The following is a 15,989-nucleotide window of genomic DNA, read 5'->3' as shown; positions in this document are numbered from 1 at the left end:
ACATGGCTGCACAGAAAAGAGCCATTTGACAGATTTTTCTTTTAGAAACACAAAATGTATACACTGATGTAGTCGCCTCAAAATTATCGACATAACTACTAATCAATGTTAATATTTTGTCTTTGAATGCTTGAAGTTTTTTTAGATTTAGACATATTAGAAGACCCCTTAGATATTTGAATGCTCAAGAAGTTAAAATCTGAAATATTCCCATGTTAACAGATGTTCTATGCTCCCTGATATCTTACATCTTTGTTGTTACCTCCACCAAAGAGGTTATTTGATTAGTTCAGTTTGTTTGTTAGCGGGTTTACCCAAACATTTATATGGATTAATTTGCATGATAATTTGACTAAAGAAAGGTCAGGTTATGACATTTTGGGAGGAATCCAGATCTTGATCTGGATGCTGACATTTTTTTGAAGGACAAAACTTGACATTTATATAGGTGATGGATTGCTCAGCCTTGCTGGAGGTCTGCGCTCTCGGAGTGAGTGCTCTTTTCTTTTGATAAAAATCTCAATGGGGACGATTGAAAAATCGTCTGGCATAGAGCAAAGTCATCTGGTTGGTTTGCGATTAACAGAATAAGAAAAATATGGTATCAAAATTAATAAGAGGAAAGAGAACCATTTTATTGTCATAGAAAAAAATCATAATAAAAAGCAGCTACCCCCCCCCAAAAATAAAAAAAATAAAAATACAACACACTAGACATAGGGAATACAGCAAGTGATTCTCACCATGGGTTACCATTGACCTCCTTGGGGTCGTCCAGGCTGACTCTCACGATGTAGAGGACACAGGTGAGAATCTTCAGTGAGAAGTTGAAGAGACGGATTCTCAGGCCTGCGGAGCAAAAAATATACAACGACATCAAACAGTATGACTCCAAAACAGGCTAAACTGAAAGCGACAATCACTTTGGATTTGGGTTGGTTTTAAATCTCTGGTATCTTGTTCGCAGGCTGATTGACTCAGGTCATAACCGCCATGACCAGCTCCGTGTTGTAAGTCTATAACGCGGGACGACAGATTCTGCCATACAGCATCTCTCCTCATTTGAAGTTGATACTGCCTGAAACACCAGTTGTTTAAGGTGCATAAATATGCTTTAGTGAAAAGGCTTAAAGTGACTCTTATCTGCCAAATGCCCTGGAGCATGACTAATACAGCTCCATGCTGCTCTGGCACCCTGTCACAACTGATTTCCCCTGACGCGTCGCTTTCCAATCCTCCCAAGAACAACATAAAAAATAACATCACCAACGAGTGAATTACACAGCAGGATACATGACGAACGGGGGAATGTCCTTGCACGGACATGGCCGAGAGAGGTAATGTTTGCGTAATCACAATCTCCTGTTAGAACCCTAACCCTATATGCAGGAGAAAAAAATAAACATGGCTGCAAGCACGCTCGCTGGCCAGCGGGTGGTGCAGGCTGTGTGGCCTATTTCCAATCAGCCTCAGCAGCTGAATAATCTCCGGTGACGTGACCTCTTCAGGAGACGCCAGCCTCGATGTTAAAATGATTTGAAACCGGACAAACGCAAACGGTGATGCGATGGAGTAGAGCAACGGGCCCCTGCAGGAGAGAGTGACATTTTCATTAAGACTCTTGTCGCTCTTGTGGCAAAGATTGGCCCCCGGTTAGCGACAGTGACGAGCAAGATGCCTGTGACATCAGCCCGTGGCAGCGTCCAGGATATGAGAAGGATGTGTTCACACAGCGTTATACACAGAGTACATTTCTTTTTACAACTACATGCGAATGAGTAGCAGTTTACAATGCACCAAACTGCTGAGCTGCACCAGTGTCTCTTTCCAAGTCTTATCTGCTAATGGGAAAAGCACTGCAGCGCTGCCTCTTTTAACAAATGAGCCACGCTCTTTTTGTTCACGCTGGGCCACAAAATACAGTCACTTACAATGAAGCATGTAATGTAATAACGAAAAACCCCCAGCTGAGGCAGAAAGTGAACAGGCGTCCACGCCGGCTGCAATTTCCTACATGATGTTTGGAGGACGGCGGTGCGAGGTTGGCTTGTCGGCTGTACTTACTTGACCTTTGGTTTTTGATGAAGAAGAGCTTCAGCCTCTCCTTAAAGGTGTTTTCGTTCACGTAGAACTCCACCTGCACCCTGTGGGGGAACGGCGACAAGATGTCATCGTAAACGGCATTTCTGTTGAATATATATATATATATACAGATACCTCAGCCAACACATACACAGCAAGAAAACGTGTTGAATTCAGCATCGCTCATAGCAAATGGTTGTGATGAAGGAACAGTCATGTTCATGCTGGGTATCACGTGAATTTCTGATGCAAGTGCCACAGAAATACCTGAATTTTTGTATACTAAGATCACATTTTTCCCAATACCTTGGTTTGAAGAGATCTTTTTTTTCTTCTCCCCAATGCTCATCAAAGAATAAGAAAACAAAGCTTAAGTTCTACAATAGAGGTTCATACATTTCAGTCAGTGCACAACAAGCGATACGGTTTGACAGCGAGCCTTAGTTGGCTTCCTGTTTCTGTGCAGCTGTTCCGTCTATACCCTACAGATAAAAAAGAAGAAAAAAATACTGCTAATAATATTAACAGTGCAAATGCCATAATTGTGTTTGGTGAAGGTCCTTTATGGCAATCAAGCTCAGGAAAGAGCTCAGCGAGTCGCTCTCCTAACTAATCCTGTTACCCTCCATCTACCATCAGTCATTGCGTATCGTTCCCTCTTCACAATGCAACAGCATCAGCCTCACATGTATATGAGCTCGAGTCCCAATGTGCAGCCCAGGAACTTGCTCAATAATGCAGATTATCTCTCACTCACACACTCACACACACACGCAGCCACCTTCTTAATGGTGCAGTTGTGGTGACGCATGTGTACAGTATACGGCCAGAGACACGATATACTGACTTTAAGCTGGGTTAAGGGTTTTTAATTTGCTCGACGGGAGACATTAATCCAAATTGATAAATGTGTGCATGACACTGGTACCAGGGAGAGGCTAAATAATTTCCATTTTAATATTTTATGTACACAATTACTACCAAACTCTGAAATGTTGTTTGCAGTCTGAAGCACTTGGGTCGGGACTAATCCATTCGTATAAATAAAGGAGAACATACATCGAGCACGAACACAAAACTACCCATTAATAATTGACAATCGACAATTAAAAGCTGCATTAATGCAAATCTAATGTTTTTTTTCCCATTAGTGACAGACTGTGACAAATCTGAAGCCATTATACTTTAGAGCAGACGTAATGGACTCTAATAGCCTTGGTGGAGGCTTGACCTGATGACCACCGTAAGAACAAACGATGATGTAGCTATTGTAGGCATGTTAGACAAAATACAAGTGGTGAGAGGCTTATTAATACACTCCTGTAATATAGAGCTCATCACTAATGAGCATGGAGAGGAGGTAATGTCCTTGCGGTTACAGGAGGGATTGGAGCCTTCTCCCTTGTCTGACGAGATGAATATAGGGTGGAAAAGGACAGGACAGGGGAGGGAAGGCAATTACAGCAGCCGTTTCCTAGGGGAGGTATGTATGTATGTATGTGTGTGAGGATAAAGTGTGTAGGAGGAAGAATAGTACACGCCACACATGCACCATCTTCAAGCTTTTCTCCAACCTCCCTCTTCCAGCTTTATCACCACGGAGACAGCTTCCACAAGGCACGTGTCTTCTGTGTTATGCGTTTCCAGTTCCAGGAATTAGGCGAGGCTGTATGCACATAATGACATGTTCTTCTCTATGGGAACCAATCACACGCTCCCAGCCACGTGACACCGTCCTAAACCAAAGCACAGCTGTATGTAAAACCATGAAAACCAAGTGTCTGGACTGCTCTATCATCCGCGAAGCAGTAAATACATCATCCTTTAGATTAATTATCGCCAACCACTAATGCATAATGATAAAACGCTTATGTTATTTTCATTGGCCCGGCAACACTGCAAACCAGTGACTGAGCCATGTGTGTTTGTTTCTGTGTGTGTGTGTGGGTGGGGGCTGATGATCACCATGTGGTAGCACACTCCCGCTCCTAATAATATTTTAATGCGAGGCTTCCCCTGCTGATGTGAATGTAGGACGACAAGACACCTGCAGTGCAGTCTGGGAGTATTTGGTGAGAGACGCATTCTCTGTGACGCTGGCTCTGTCAAGTCAAGTGAATCAATGACTATGTGGTTTAAGCGAATTTGCACTGTTGCCAACTTAGCGTCTTCATCACAAGAGGTTTGGCCCCCATAGCGAGTTGGGGATGTTTTTGTTTAAAGTTATCTATGTAGAATAGTTTACATGACAAACTTACCTCTACGTACAACTGGGTAAGAAAATAGCATCACTCATCAGTTGCTAGCATGGCTGTAGAATCTTGTATTGCATAAAGTCCTTGAATTTGACGGATCCAATAAGTAGAATTGATGAAACAACACAAACTCTCTGGTCACTGTCTCCGTCGACTTATGTGAAGGAATTTTTCTCTGGGCCCAGGAAACCGACTCTATACATCAAAAAGATGATAGAATCTGCTTCACTAGTCCCTCATCTATTATTCCAAACTGCAAGGAGGACAAGGTCATAGTTATTCTCTTTTCAGAATAATAAATTCCAGCAAAAATGGTTGGCAATAAGCATATCTCAGACACTAAGTAGCTGCCATCTTTACAACTGGAAAGGCTGAAGTCAATGGACAAAACAACTTACGCAATAATTCATATTAAACTATAATGCTACAAATTAAGAGCTTAAATAAAGTCATCATATATAGTATTTAGTTTCTGATTTTTAATACATTTTTTCACAGCAGAAGCGAAGCTTTTAAACATCATTGTCTAGTTTAAATTGGAAGGGACTATATACCTGTTGAAAAATGTCTATAATTCCATATTGGGTGAACAGTGAAAACTCATACTCGAAAGACTCAAGACTGTACCATAACTTCATTGTCCTTCAATTTTAAGTGTTGAGTAAGAGCTTTAGAAAAAAACGTGTCAAAAATGTACAAATCATGAAGTATGCGTTTGTTTTATGTTGGACACCACTGCACCATCATTACTGTGGTTTTTTTTTATTAAATAATTTTTTATTTCATTATTTATTACTCTTTCCAACTAAGCATAGAAACAACAGCTCTTCCACACTTGACTCCCATTAAGTGCAGAGACCAACAACAATTCCTTATACGTACTTACCCTCTACTCTTTGGCATCTCTGTAGTCTGCAAACCATCATCACCACAAAGACAGACACTAACTAAACTGTCAAGTATAAACACAGGCTGTGTGAATATCCAAGAAGCCAGAGAGCGATTTACAACAAGCTGGTAGCCCGCAAACCTCAGGAAAGCTTGCCCCAAGTTTGAAGATGGTCGGCAAGGCATACGCCAAGAATCGACGGTCACGATAGATGCATCACATGACCTTAGGTTTTCAGCTAACAGGTCTACATGGTATGTTGAGCCTTGAGGGTGGCAGCCGTTCAGAATACGTGACGTCCATAACGAGTGCACGGTCACGATGAAAGTAAAGAGAAGCAGACGTGTAAGCCGGGAGAAAGATTGTGTCTGGAGGGAAGTTTCGTGCATCAAGACCACCGCCAGTGATACCATTACAAAATGTAAGCACATTGCCTGAGCAACTACAACTGCTCTGCCAGCTCCGTAAACGAGCATTGAAGAGCGAGCTGACCTCGGGACAGTCTGTCAGCCCGATTGTCAGCCAGCTGCCAGATTCTGTGCCATACGGAATATTTGTTGTCGACCATCACCTGGGGATGAGATGATCCTGGAAGCTTGGCCTACAGTTTACAACACTTACCAGTACTGACACGGTGCACTGACGCTCGTGTGGAAATGAAACAGAATGATGTTCTCGAGAATCCTCGGTATTCAGTCTTGTCAGAGTCATTATACAATGTTTGATTATCGGTGCTGATATTCACTATTTTTATGGTTATCGGTATCGGCCATTTCTAAGCCGATGAGATCACTTCATTATAAAATGCGCTACCTTGGCTCTGATCCAGCCGCAGTCACTACTCAACGTCCCGTCAATGTTTGCATGTTTATTCAACTTCATAATAATGCTGCTGACAGCTCCCTGCACTTTGTGTGTTGAGGTCATGTTGATAGGTTCTGTGAATTAAGGCATTTAAACAAAGTTTTGTGTCTAGAGTTTGTATTATTCCAAATTTTGACCCTTTTTTTTTTACTGCAGTCAAATATCGTTTTTTGGTCTCTTAGATTAGTAATAATCCATATCGGTATCGGCCCTAAAAAGCCATATCGGTCGACCCCTAATTAGAGCCTGCATTTAATTTTACTCTTTTAACATTGTTGTTATTTTCTGATCTCAGATCTGCTCCGTTTCCCCTCTGACTGAGCGAAACAGTCCAAAATAGACATGTTCCCATGCGCCACCCTCAGACTCTGTGCCTGCTATAAAAGCTGCAGGGATTCTAAAAATAAATACACTTGGACATTAATATTCAAACGCTGTGGCATCTTTGTTTCTCTCGTCTTCTGTTCCGCGGAGCTGCATCTGAAACTTCCCGTAGTGAAGGTCTCACTCTCGTCCGGCGGCCTCATTACAGAGCAGTTGAATAGTTGAACGGGCTTCAGTCCAGACATGGGCAGTGGAAGACTGTGAGAGTGCTTTTGTCAAATGAATATTGAAGCCAGAAACCTCAAGAGGAGACTGGAAGAGGTTTGCGTTATAATAAGCTGGAAGGGAGGATAAGCACCTTAATGGATGCTTGGTGGTCAATGGGTAGATCAACACGAAGGATCCAGTGTGGGTCAGTGCTGGTCCTCAGAGGGGAATCTCACACTTTCTAAGCTGCTATATACACACAGATGCATTTTGGAAGCACAGAAGGGGTCTTCGCTATGTCCACACGATGTGATCAAGGGGCCAGGACGACCCTGAGGCTTTTGAAAGATGCTGATGCAAAAGCATGAAGGAGACTGTCAAGTGCTGCCCACTAGATTGTGTAAAAATCTAAAATGCTGACTAAATGAAGACTTTTTTGAGCTCCGAAAGTTGGCAGTCATTGAGAATTCAATCCTCAAAACAAACACAAGCAACCCAGATAACTGTTGGCCAGATTGGTTAAAGCGCCGGTTGGAGCGGTATTGAGAGGCTCCGATACAAAAATCGCTTAATGAGAAAGGACATTTAGAGGGAACCTGACGCATTATCACTGATGATGAAAGATGCCTCTGGAAAGCACTCCTATGCCAAGTTGGTGCTTGGGCACAGCATCCACTCCACAGAGAATTTCCTGCTGGATTCTCACATGGGCCCACCCTGGCATTTTTCCGGAAATTTACAGTAAGGAGCTTAAAAAGGAAAAGTTCCAGAAAAGGGCTCCGGACCAACATTTGCGGACTCGCATACGGCCCCTCCGGAAAAGTTCAGGAGCATGTCCAGACTTCAGTGCATGAAAGGCAGCTCTACAGTCTTTTGTTAATATTGAGTATAAAGGATGCAATGATGTGATTCTCACCTGGTGGACGTGAACTCGTGTAAAAATCAAATGAAGGTACAGTAATTGCTAATTGACATGTTTTATTACTAAACTGAACTGACGGGCATTTTGAGACTCAGGCAGAACCACATTTCAGCAAAGCAAAAGTTAAGCATTGCTGTTCGATTGCAATAAAATATAACAAAGCTCTGACTCTGATGGACTGAAACCGAAAGCTGCAGTTTCCTGCGTGTGTGCAATGAGCGGACTTGCTCTTCGAAGAGCGGAAACCTACACTTGACATTTCCTGTGATGTGAGATGATAGCTCATCCTTTTTTTTTTTCTGCTACCACAGGAAATACTTCAAAGTTATGTCAGGTATTCTGTCTATCTTTATGATCCTTATTCCCAAATTAGATGTTGAGTTTTAGTGCCATAATAATAGTAAAAAATAAAAGAGGGTCCTTGTAGAGTCATTTCTGTCGTGCAGACTTCACATTTTGCAGAACACAAAACGCGGTATTCTCCATCAGCCTGAGTTTTTAGTTCAAGAATAACTGCAAAAAAAGGAGAACAGTGATGAGGGGGAAAACTTGCGTGTCAATAAATGCTCAGCACAGGATGACAACAGTAGCATGGCCCCAACATGGCAACTCAGCTGAATGGTGAAGCTCCTGCAGAGGTTCTGCTATTGGCAGGTACGTGATGGTAAAATGGACTGTATAGAAGGTTATTTTAAAAAAATGTCGCAACATCTCTCGCTAATTAGCGTTGATGACAGTTAGCAGTTCTGTACTTTCAGGGGGCCTCAGCACTGGTGCAAACAACCAACCCAAGCCAAGGCTATAAATAATGTCATTTCAGCCAAAAAATGCCTAAAAAGCAATACACCACTTGATGCCTTCCTCCAAACGTGTGAACTTTCCTGTTGTGAACCTGCGAGTTTCCCTACCACTCGCAGGTTCACAGAGTCTTTAAGCAGAGTAAGATATTTCAGTGAAAAAACAAAATGCATTATAATAAACAGGCTAGTCCCCCCCCCCCCCCCTTTTAACACCACATCCCGGCAGCTTCAGTATCACAGAAGAGTCTCAAATTACCCAAAGCCAGTGCAGTAAAAGCCAGATACTCCCAACTGTTAGACTTGGCTTAAAGCTGTGGTGCAAACATTCTCTTGATGAGTGACACAGCCGCGTGCAGAGTAACAACAGGCGAGATGACGTGTTGGCGTTTTCTTTTCAGCACACATGTCAATATTAGTTTTAAATATTAGTCTGGTCATTCTATTCACCTGTGTGCTCACGTGACTGATGTAACAGAGTGCACAAACCAGGGGTGAGTTGATTAAAAAATAACAAAACAGAAAAACAATACACGAGCTGCCTTTTCACCATTTATTGTGGTATGACTGAATGTGACGAGAATCTGTTTTTGCCACAACAACTGTTGAAAAGGAAGCCGCAAATGAACGGGCTCTCCCCAGCTTTCTGGTCATCACCGCAACAATCGTTCTCCAACTATGATGATAATGGCAATATAAACCATTAAAACATGGGCAAGGCATGCCATCTATGTAAAGTTCAAAGTGAACAGTGCTATGGTGCTCGCAGAAAAATCCCCATCCCCAATCAGTCCTGTGTACAGTTTCCATTGCAGACACAATCCATGCCATGCAAGCATGATGCTGCCAGGCACTTACTGGGCATTGGTTGAGTCCATACTGTACTCCTCCTGATACCTGGACGCAGCACACGTTGGACACAGACAGGCACAGGTTAGGAGAGAGTTGGGTCGACAAAACAGGAGAGGGGAGGAAAGGTTGAAACAGCAGGTACAGTATAAGGAGGCAGGCCACTCAGGATACACACCACGGCAGTTCATCGCTTGCGTCTCGAGTCGCAATGCCAAGAAGGTGCAAGATGGGATCTCATAAAGTCAATATCTTTTTGGGAATATGAGGAAAAACATTCAGTACAATGGTTAGGGTGATTTTCATAGGAAATCACATCAGATCCTGCATTTTAGAAGTCAACGCTTGACCACCAAGGTTTCATTGAGTCGACTTGAACCTCTACACACACACACACACACACACATATAAGTAAATATAAACATTCACAGTGCAAATCAACTGTATTTGAGCTTGAAAGGAAATATTTCACAGGGCATATGCAAGGACGCATTAGGTTGATAAAAAAAAAAGAGAGACAAAAGGAACTAAAGAACAGATGGGACACTTAACGCAAACCACAGGGGATCAGTGGACACGCCCTCTCGGCCAGTCTCATTGGTCGCTATATGGAGACGACCAGGGAGGAAAGTGTGCAACACTGAGGGACATTGACAGACAGAGAGACATACTCAAGATATTGATTTGAATGACTAGGGGTCAAAGGTTAAACACACAGGTTGATGTAATGCATAACAAACGGACGTGTGCAACCCTTTGGAGACCATTCACTGAGGCTGAGTGATGCAGCATTTCGCAGAATATAATTCCGTTTCCGCACGTGTACATTTTTATTTTCATCTTTCATCAAAGTAAAACCATGCACCATTGAATCATTCATTCAGATTCTAATAAATTTCATGAATTAACCTTTACAACAATGCTGTATATTACTACATAATCAAGAGCGTTTACGATGTCCCATTACACAAAATTGGTTTGGATTTTTCAAAAGTTAAAGAGTCATTTTGTCCATTTTACCTACATTATCTGCATTCCCCCATTCATTTGTTTGGAAAATAAAAGATTGGATTGTACTTTCATTGTCAAACAACATATTGCAAGACATGCTGACAATACTGTAAACTAAAAAAAAAAAGTAATATGTCTGAAAACTACGAGTCTAGTGAGTGAAATGCCTCCGAGGTCTGATCCAAAGCACAGCTAAAAATATCAATTTCAGCAAACGTGGATGGATAAAAATATAATTTACCTCGATATCTCTTTTCTAGCGAGGAAAGAACCAAAAGCCCGTCTGTTACTCAAAAGAGTTGGAAAGGAAAAGGATGAAGGATTTTCTGTCCCAGAGGTCATCGTTTGACAGCTCAACAGCCGTACATCCGCAAAGCTTATGACCAAACGTTGAAACACCATCATCCCATTTACGCCTCTCAAGACGAACTAATGGAGTGTCCATTAAATCCAGGAAGCAGCTGGGTCACAAGAGAGGAGGACGTGCACCTTTTACAGTGATTTATTTAAAACCTTGTGCCATGAAATCAACAGTCGATTATCTCAGTACCAATGGAGTCATCACCTGTGGGATTCCGCTGGAGTCAAACGGCACTTAGTGGAGTTTTTGGGAAAAGATGAATGTTGAAAACGTTCATTCAGTTGTAACTTTCTAGTAATGCTGCCATTAATAGTGAACGCTCAACAGTTACGGGCGTAGTTAATCAACCGCTCAGAGGTTCTTGTCCGTAAGTGACGTTGAATGACAGTTTTAGTTAATAATCAGATTGCGATGGAAGAGCTTCACGCTTTTAAAAAGCCGGATTCAGTCCAATGTTAACTTCATTTCTGTTTTAATTTGGAGCTGTAGTAGAACATGTAAAAAGGAACAGAAAGATACACATTTTTTAATAGCAGCAAAGTGCTTTCACAGAAGCAACAGACTTGATTGACAGATAACAGTTAAAACAAATGCACAAATGCAATAAAGTATGAGAACGATTATTGTCCTCTCATTGAAGACACTGCACAAAACATCAAGATAAACACTGCCGTGGTCTCCCTGTGCCTTTGGTAGCTACTTGTCAACACTTAGATCAGCAATAAAGATGCTATCTGGCTGCTGAGAGCCCCTTTGCCTCCATTAGCTTACAGTTGATACACCAACGCACTCAGACTCAGGCTCTTCCTGTATTTGTGAATACAAGGCGAAGAAATCCAAAAATCCAAATGTTAACGCAGTTAGCGACGCGGTGCCCTTGAAGTCCGACTGTAATTATGATGCATAAAAACGATCGGAGCACAAATCGACTCTCACCTCTCTGTAGCAGACGGGGGATCCCGAGTACGAGCCGAGCTCCCGGGACAACAAGTGCAAGATGACCAGCACTTCCAAAGTGTGCTTTCAATCACATTCACCTAGAACTGCCTCGAGCACTGACTGACACAAAGTGGGAGGGCACATCTCTCTCTCTCTCACACACAAACACATCTCATCTCTGCACCAATTTCAAGGGCAAATGGGATTTGTAGTTTTCAGTCTGTTTACCTGCAACTGGAAGCTTGCCAACATTTTTCGCATAAACTACAGTCCCCACACAGATCATCACACGTCAACAGAGTGCGGCTCAGGTTCACCCGTCCCAAAATATGACTAGTTGGTTCCAACACAGTAACTTAACACCTGGTTGAGAAGGGAAGTCTGGCTGCAGTGTTCACACACACACACACACACACACACACACACACACACACACACACACACACACACACACACACACACACACACACACACACACACACACACACACACACACACACACACACACACACACACACACACACACACACACACACACACACACACACACACACACACAAAATCAGCAACATCCCATTTCTGACTAACAGACAAATGTATCTTGTGATAGATCGGTAGCAGTGCCTCTGCTTTGCAAGACATTACTAGTTACAATAACTATTTTAATAGCCCTGACCAGGAAATGACAACAAGCTACCTTTAAATCTGGAATAATGTAAATTATAATCAGAAAAATATAGATCATGGTGTTTCACTTAGATTTGGCATCATCCACTATTTTCACATATCAGGTCACACCTCATTGTGTACTATTACCCATATATTTATGTAACCTGCGACATATACTGCTGTAGCTTTGTCATCATGTATACAATGTTTTGCAGAGGCTACGTCAGGTATGTGTTCCTTAAACTTTGTGGTACGTGCCCCTATCATCTTTTTTTTTTTTTACTTCCCTGCATTCAACAGCTCCAACAGAGTCGCAATAGAATTTCCAGAAATATGAATGTATGTATGTATGTTATTAAATATGTTAATGTGATATATCGATAGGAAAGGTTCTGAAGCTGTGAAGGCAACTGATGGGAGTGAGTGAGTCCAGGGGATTCATCAGAAAACTTATGGACTGGATGTTAACAGCAGTCTAAAACGCTCTCCACTAGACGTATCATCTTATCTGAATGCTGCCCTTCCTTCCTTTACAATCACGTCACGTTTGATCAGATTGTGAGCCTCTTCTGGAGCACGGCTCGGATTCAGATCTATAGACACTGTATGTATCAGTTATTTTTTCCCTAATAACCCCCCATTCTTATTAATACATTAAACCTACTCAGTGATTCTCTACTAGAGCCAATTGATGCTCTTAAAAGAGGCAGATTCTGGAGGAAGCTTGTTTCTCTCTTTGTTGTTGTAATTTTACTGCATTGGCCGGGCCGCGAACCTCCGACGCACTAACCACGAGGCCAAGAGTTGCAGGCACCACCCGCCAGCACGGCTCTCAAGATGTCGACGAGTGATGTTTACAAACTGCGCTCGCACTGTTGTGTGGTGCGGTCCGCACCATTTCTTTTCTTTCCCCGAATTAACGGAGCCCGGGCTGCGCCAGAAACCCAGATTTGTTTTCCCGGCGCGCACACAGAACCGACAGCTAACGCACAGTGAGGAAATATACCGCAGATTTCTTACAAAACGTGCATTGCTTTAGAATCGCTTACTGTCCCTTTAAAGAAGCAGGAGAAGGCAAGTGAGAAGACTGGTCTGGTTGACGATTCGCCATGTAAACAAGTGACACATACATGTACACACGTTATGTACAGCACACAGCCAAAAACACAGTAGCTCAGCGTGACTTCATTCAAAGAGCCACTTGTATGCTTTCATATGTAACCAGGGAACTTGATAATTTTCAGTATTAACTCTCAAGTCAACTGCTGCACAATTTCATCCTCCGGGTTTAATGAACAGTAATAATGGACAGGATATCATTTACCTTGAGGACCACATTAAAACCCCCTCATTATAACCGTGGGTATACTCAAACGAACATGAGAGCATAATTGTTGTGTGAAAAGCAGGGGACGCTATAGATAAACACTGAGACAAATGGGAGGACAAATACGACAATGGCAAACGCTGTTCAATCGGACGTAATTCAGCAGCAGCACATTTTAAAATCGTCTAAATAAGTGATGCGCTGGAAAATAGAAAATCGTGAACAAATGTGTTTTTTTAATGATGACAGGTGATTCACTGTAACTGTGAGAAAGTAGTAATGATAAAACCCTGCATTTCAATTGAGTATATAAATTAAACAACTACAATAAAGCCAACGTGCAACTATAAGGATAATATAAAATAGTTGAGACTGTAAACAAGCAGAGAAGAGTTGAATCTAAAGAAATGCTTCCGCTGTTACAATCAACACTAATCTGAGTATTTGTTGAGTCAGTGTCAATGTCCTCAAACTCCCGGTTATTTCCCGACCGACTGCTGCTTACACCAAAAGCAATTCTCATTTAGCTGTCGCAGATTAATGAAGATTTAAATACCTTGAATACTAAGGGGTGTGAAACGATTCTGATTATGGAGAATGAAACTGCGACACAAACTTTCACAATCTCATATCATAGCACACGATGACAGAACTGTGACACCTCAACCACAACGCGCTGAAGTTCCTGCATAAGACTCGTGATAATACTAACTTTGCCGCAATACAAAATAAAATTGAATTGAAGAGGATAAGTGTCTGCAGCTGAGTTAATAAACATGTGTAAGGGAGTTAAGAAAAGGGGGAGCATGAAAATGATTAGAGTTGACCTATGTACACGGACGAATTCAGCCTTAAATTAATTCAAACTAATTAAACTAATTAGATTTCCATATGTTCTTTTTCAGAGGCAATGTGCTGGCGACAGCTGCAGCAAGTCAAAATAAATCTGCGCTAGTTTCTACTTTAGACCATTTGCTGTGTTTAAAAAAGCTCAATCTTTTTTCTTCGTGACGGTCCTCCAATTCTCATTTACTGCCTACAAAATCCAAGTGTCAATATCGTATAGAGTATCTCATAAACACAAACAGAAAGGGGATTCCCGGAGGCTATGAATTATGCAGAAACAAATAAATCCAGTGTCGTACTATCGAACCGGATTATTGATTCTCTCACACCTCCATCCTAACCACATCCTCTCATTCTCCAGTCAGCTGGACACAAATCCCACAGTGATCGCATTTCAGAGTGAAGAGAGCTCTCCCGTCAACATCCTGTCTGCCTCGGGGGGCATTCGGGGACTCTGCGTACACTTTTGAATTAAAATATCAGGTTTTGCTTTTTCTTATTAAGAGAGTGATTTGACAGATGGACAATCCAAGCCAAACATTTATTCAATTATCTTAGATATGAGAACTTGTGCCAACCTAACTATACAAAGTGGCTGACGGCGGTCCAAGTCTGGTAACCCAGAGCAACTAGCCAATTGAAGCATTAGGCTTTACAGCTTCAGCCATTTGCGGATATTGAGTATTAAGAGCCCCACACAAACGGTCTTGGCAGCGCCATATATCCCCCTATAGTTAATATTTTTCAATTTCTCACAAACCGATCGGCAGTCAATATGTTCATTCTCTCAGCCACTTCGGCCTGTCGTTAGCTGACTCGCTGAAGTCATCACAACTAGAGAACACCAGCAACACCACAAGCTTCATCATCACATGTCATAGTTCATAACTCACTGTAAGTAATATTAATAATTTTTTTAATAGGATCACTTCAGCATTTATGTCTCATCCCAACACACTTTTTTTAAGGGCACTTTTAAATTCATGCAATAAACTTAAAATAAAAAAAAATTAAAGATACCTCACACCATTGAGCCTCGTTGTTTATGGCTCGAGTAATGATCCAAAATACTTTAGAGATTATTTAATTGCCAATTTTGCATCACATAATGATCTGACCCTGATATTATTTATAGACGCGTTTAAATCTTTTTTTTCCTCATCTCACTGTTGTTTACACAATAAATGCTGCGGCACGCGTTCCACATTTCTGATCACAAACATATATCAACAGCCCTCAAATAAATATATAAACAGTAGAAGAATATGCAGTAAATACAGCACATTGGCTGTGCAGTGGTGTTTGACACCCTGCCGGGCGAGCACAACCTGCGGATGAGAGCGCCAACCAGCAGCTCTCAAGTTATTTTGTCTCCATCTGAAAGGGAGAGAAAAAAAAAACATGTCTCCCTCAGTTGTTACAGGCTCGACCCATTTTGCACAAACCATAATCTAATTTGTCTACCAAATGGCAGGTGAGTGTCCTCACAGTGGAGGTCTGCAGTCTGAGTGGTGCAGACATGTGCTGAAACATAACATGTATTAGCATATGAGAGCATGTCAACATGATCGGCTGTGGTTTGCATTTTTTTTTGTCATCCATCAATCTGGTTGCATCTTATGAAAAATAATGTCCCCTATTTGCATG

General features: G+C 41.9%; 1 protein-coding gene across 20 annotated transcripts in view; it reads right to left on the bottom strand.

The window, feature by feature from the left end:
* The window catches only part of kcnt1b (potassium sodium-activated channel subfamily T member 1b), a 60,034-nt gene that overhangs the window by 26,942 nt on the left and 17,103 nt on the right, over positions 1–15,989 (bottom strand). For 14 of the 20 annotated variants that reach the window (XR_007030129.1, XM_047328914.1, XM_047328917.1 and 11 more), the window contains 3 exons: positions 9,199–9,237; positions 2,065–2,144; positions 744–849 (listed from right to left, as the gene is read on the bottom strand). Coding sequence is in view for 19 of the 20 variants with exons in the window: in XM_047328914.1 (XP_047184870.1) it covers positions 744–849; positions 2,065–2,144; positions 9,199–9,237 (225 nt within the window). In the remaining variant the exon portion in view is untranslated. The remainder of the gene's footprint in view (positions 1–743; positions 850–2,064; positions 2,145–9,198; positions 9,238–15,989) is intronic. The other 6 variants (XM_047328922.1, XM_047328934.1, XM_047328933.1 and 3 more) reach the window with 1 other exon arrangement.

Source organism: Scophthalmus maximus, chromosome 19 (assembly GCF_022379125.1).
Source record: "Scophthalmus maximus strain ysfricsl-2021 chromosome 19, ASM2237912v1, whole genome shotgun sequence".
Lineage (NCBI taxonomy): Eukaryota > Metazoa > Chordata > Actinopteri > Pleuronectiformes > Scophthalmidae > Scophthalmus > Scophthalmus maximus.
This window is presented reverse-complemented; position numbering and strand designations above follow the sequence as displayed.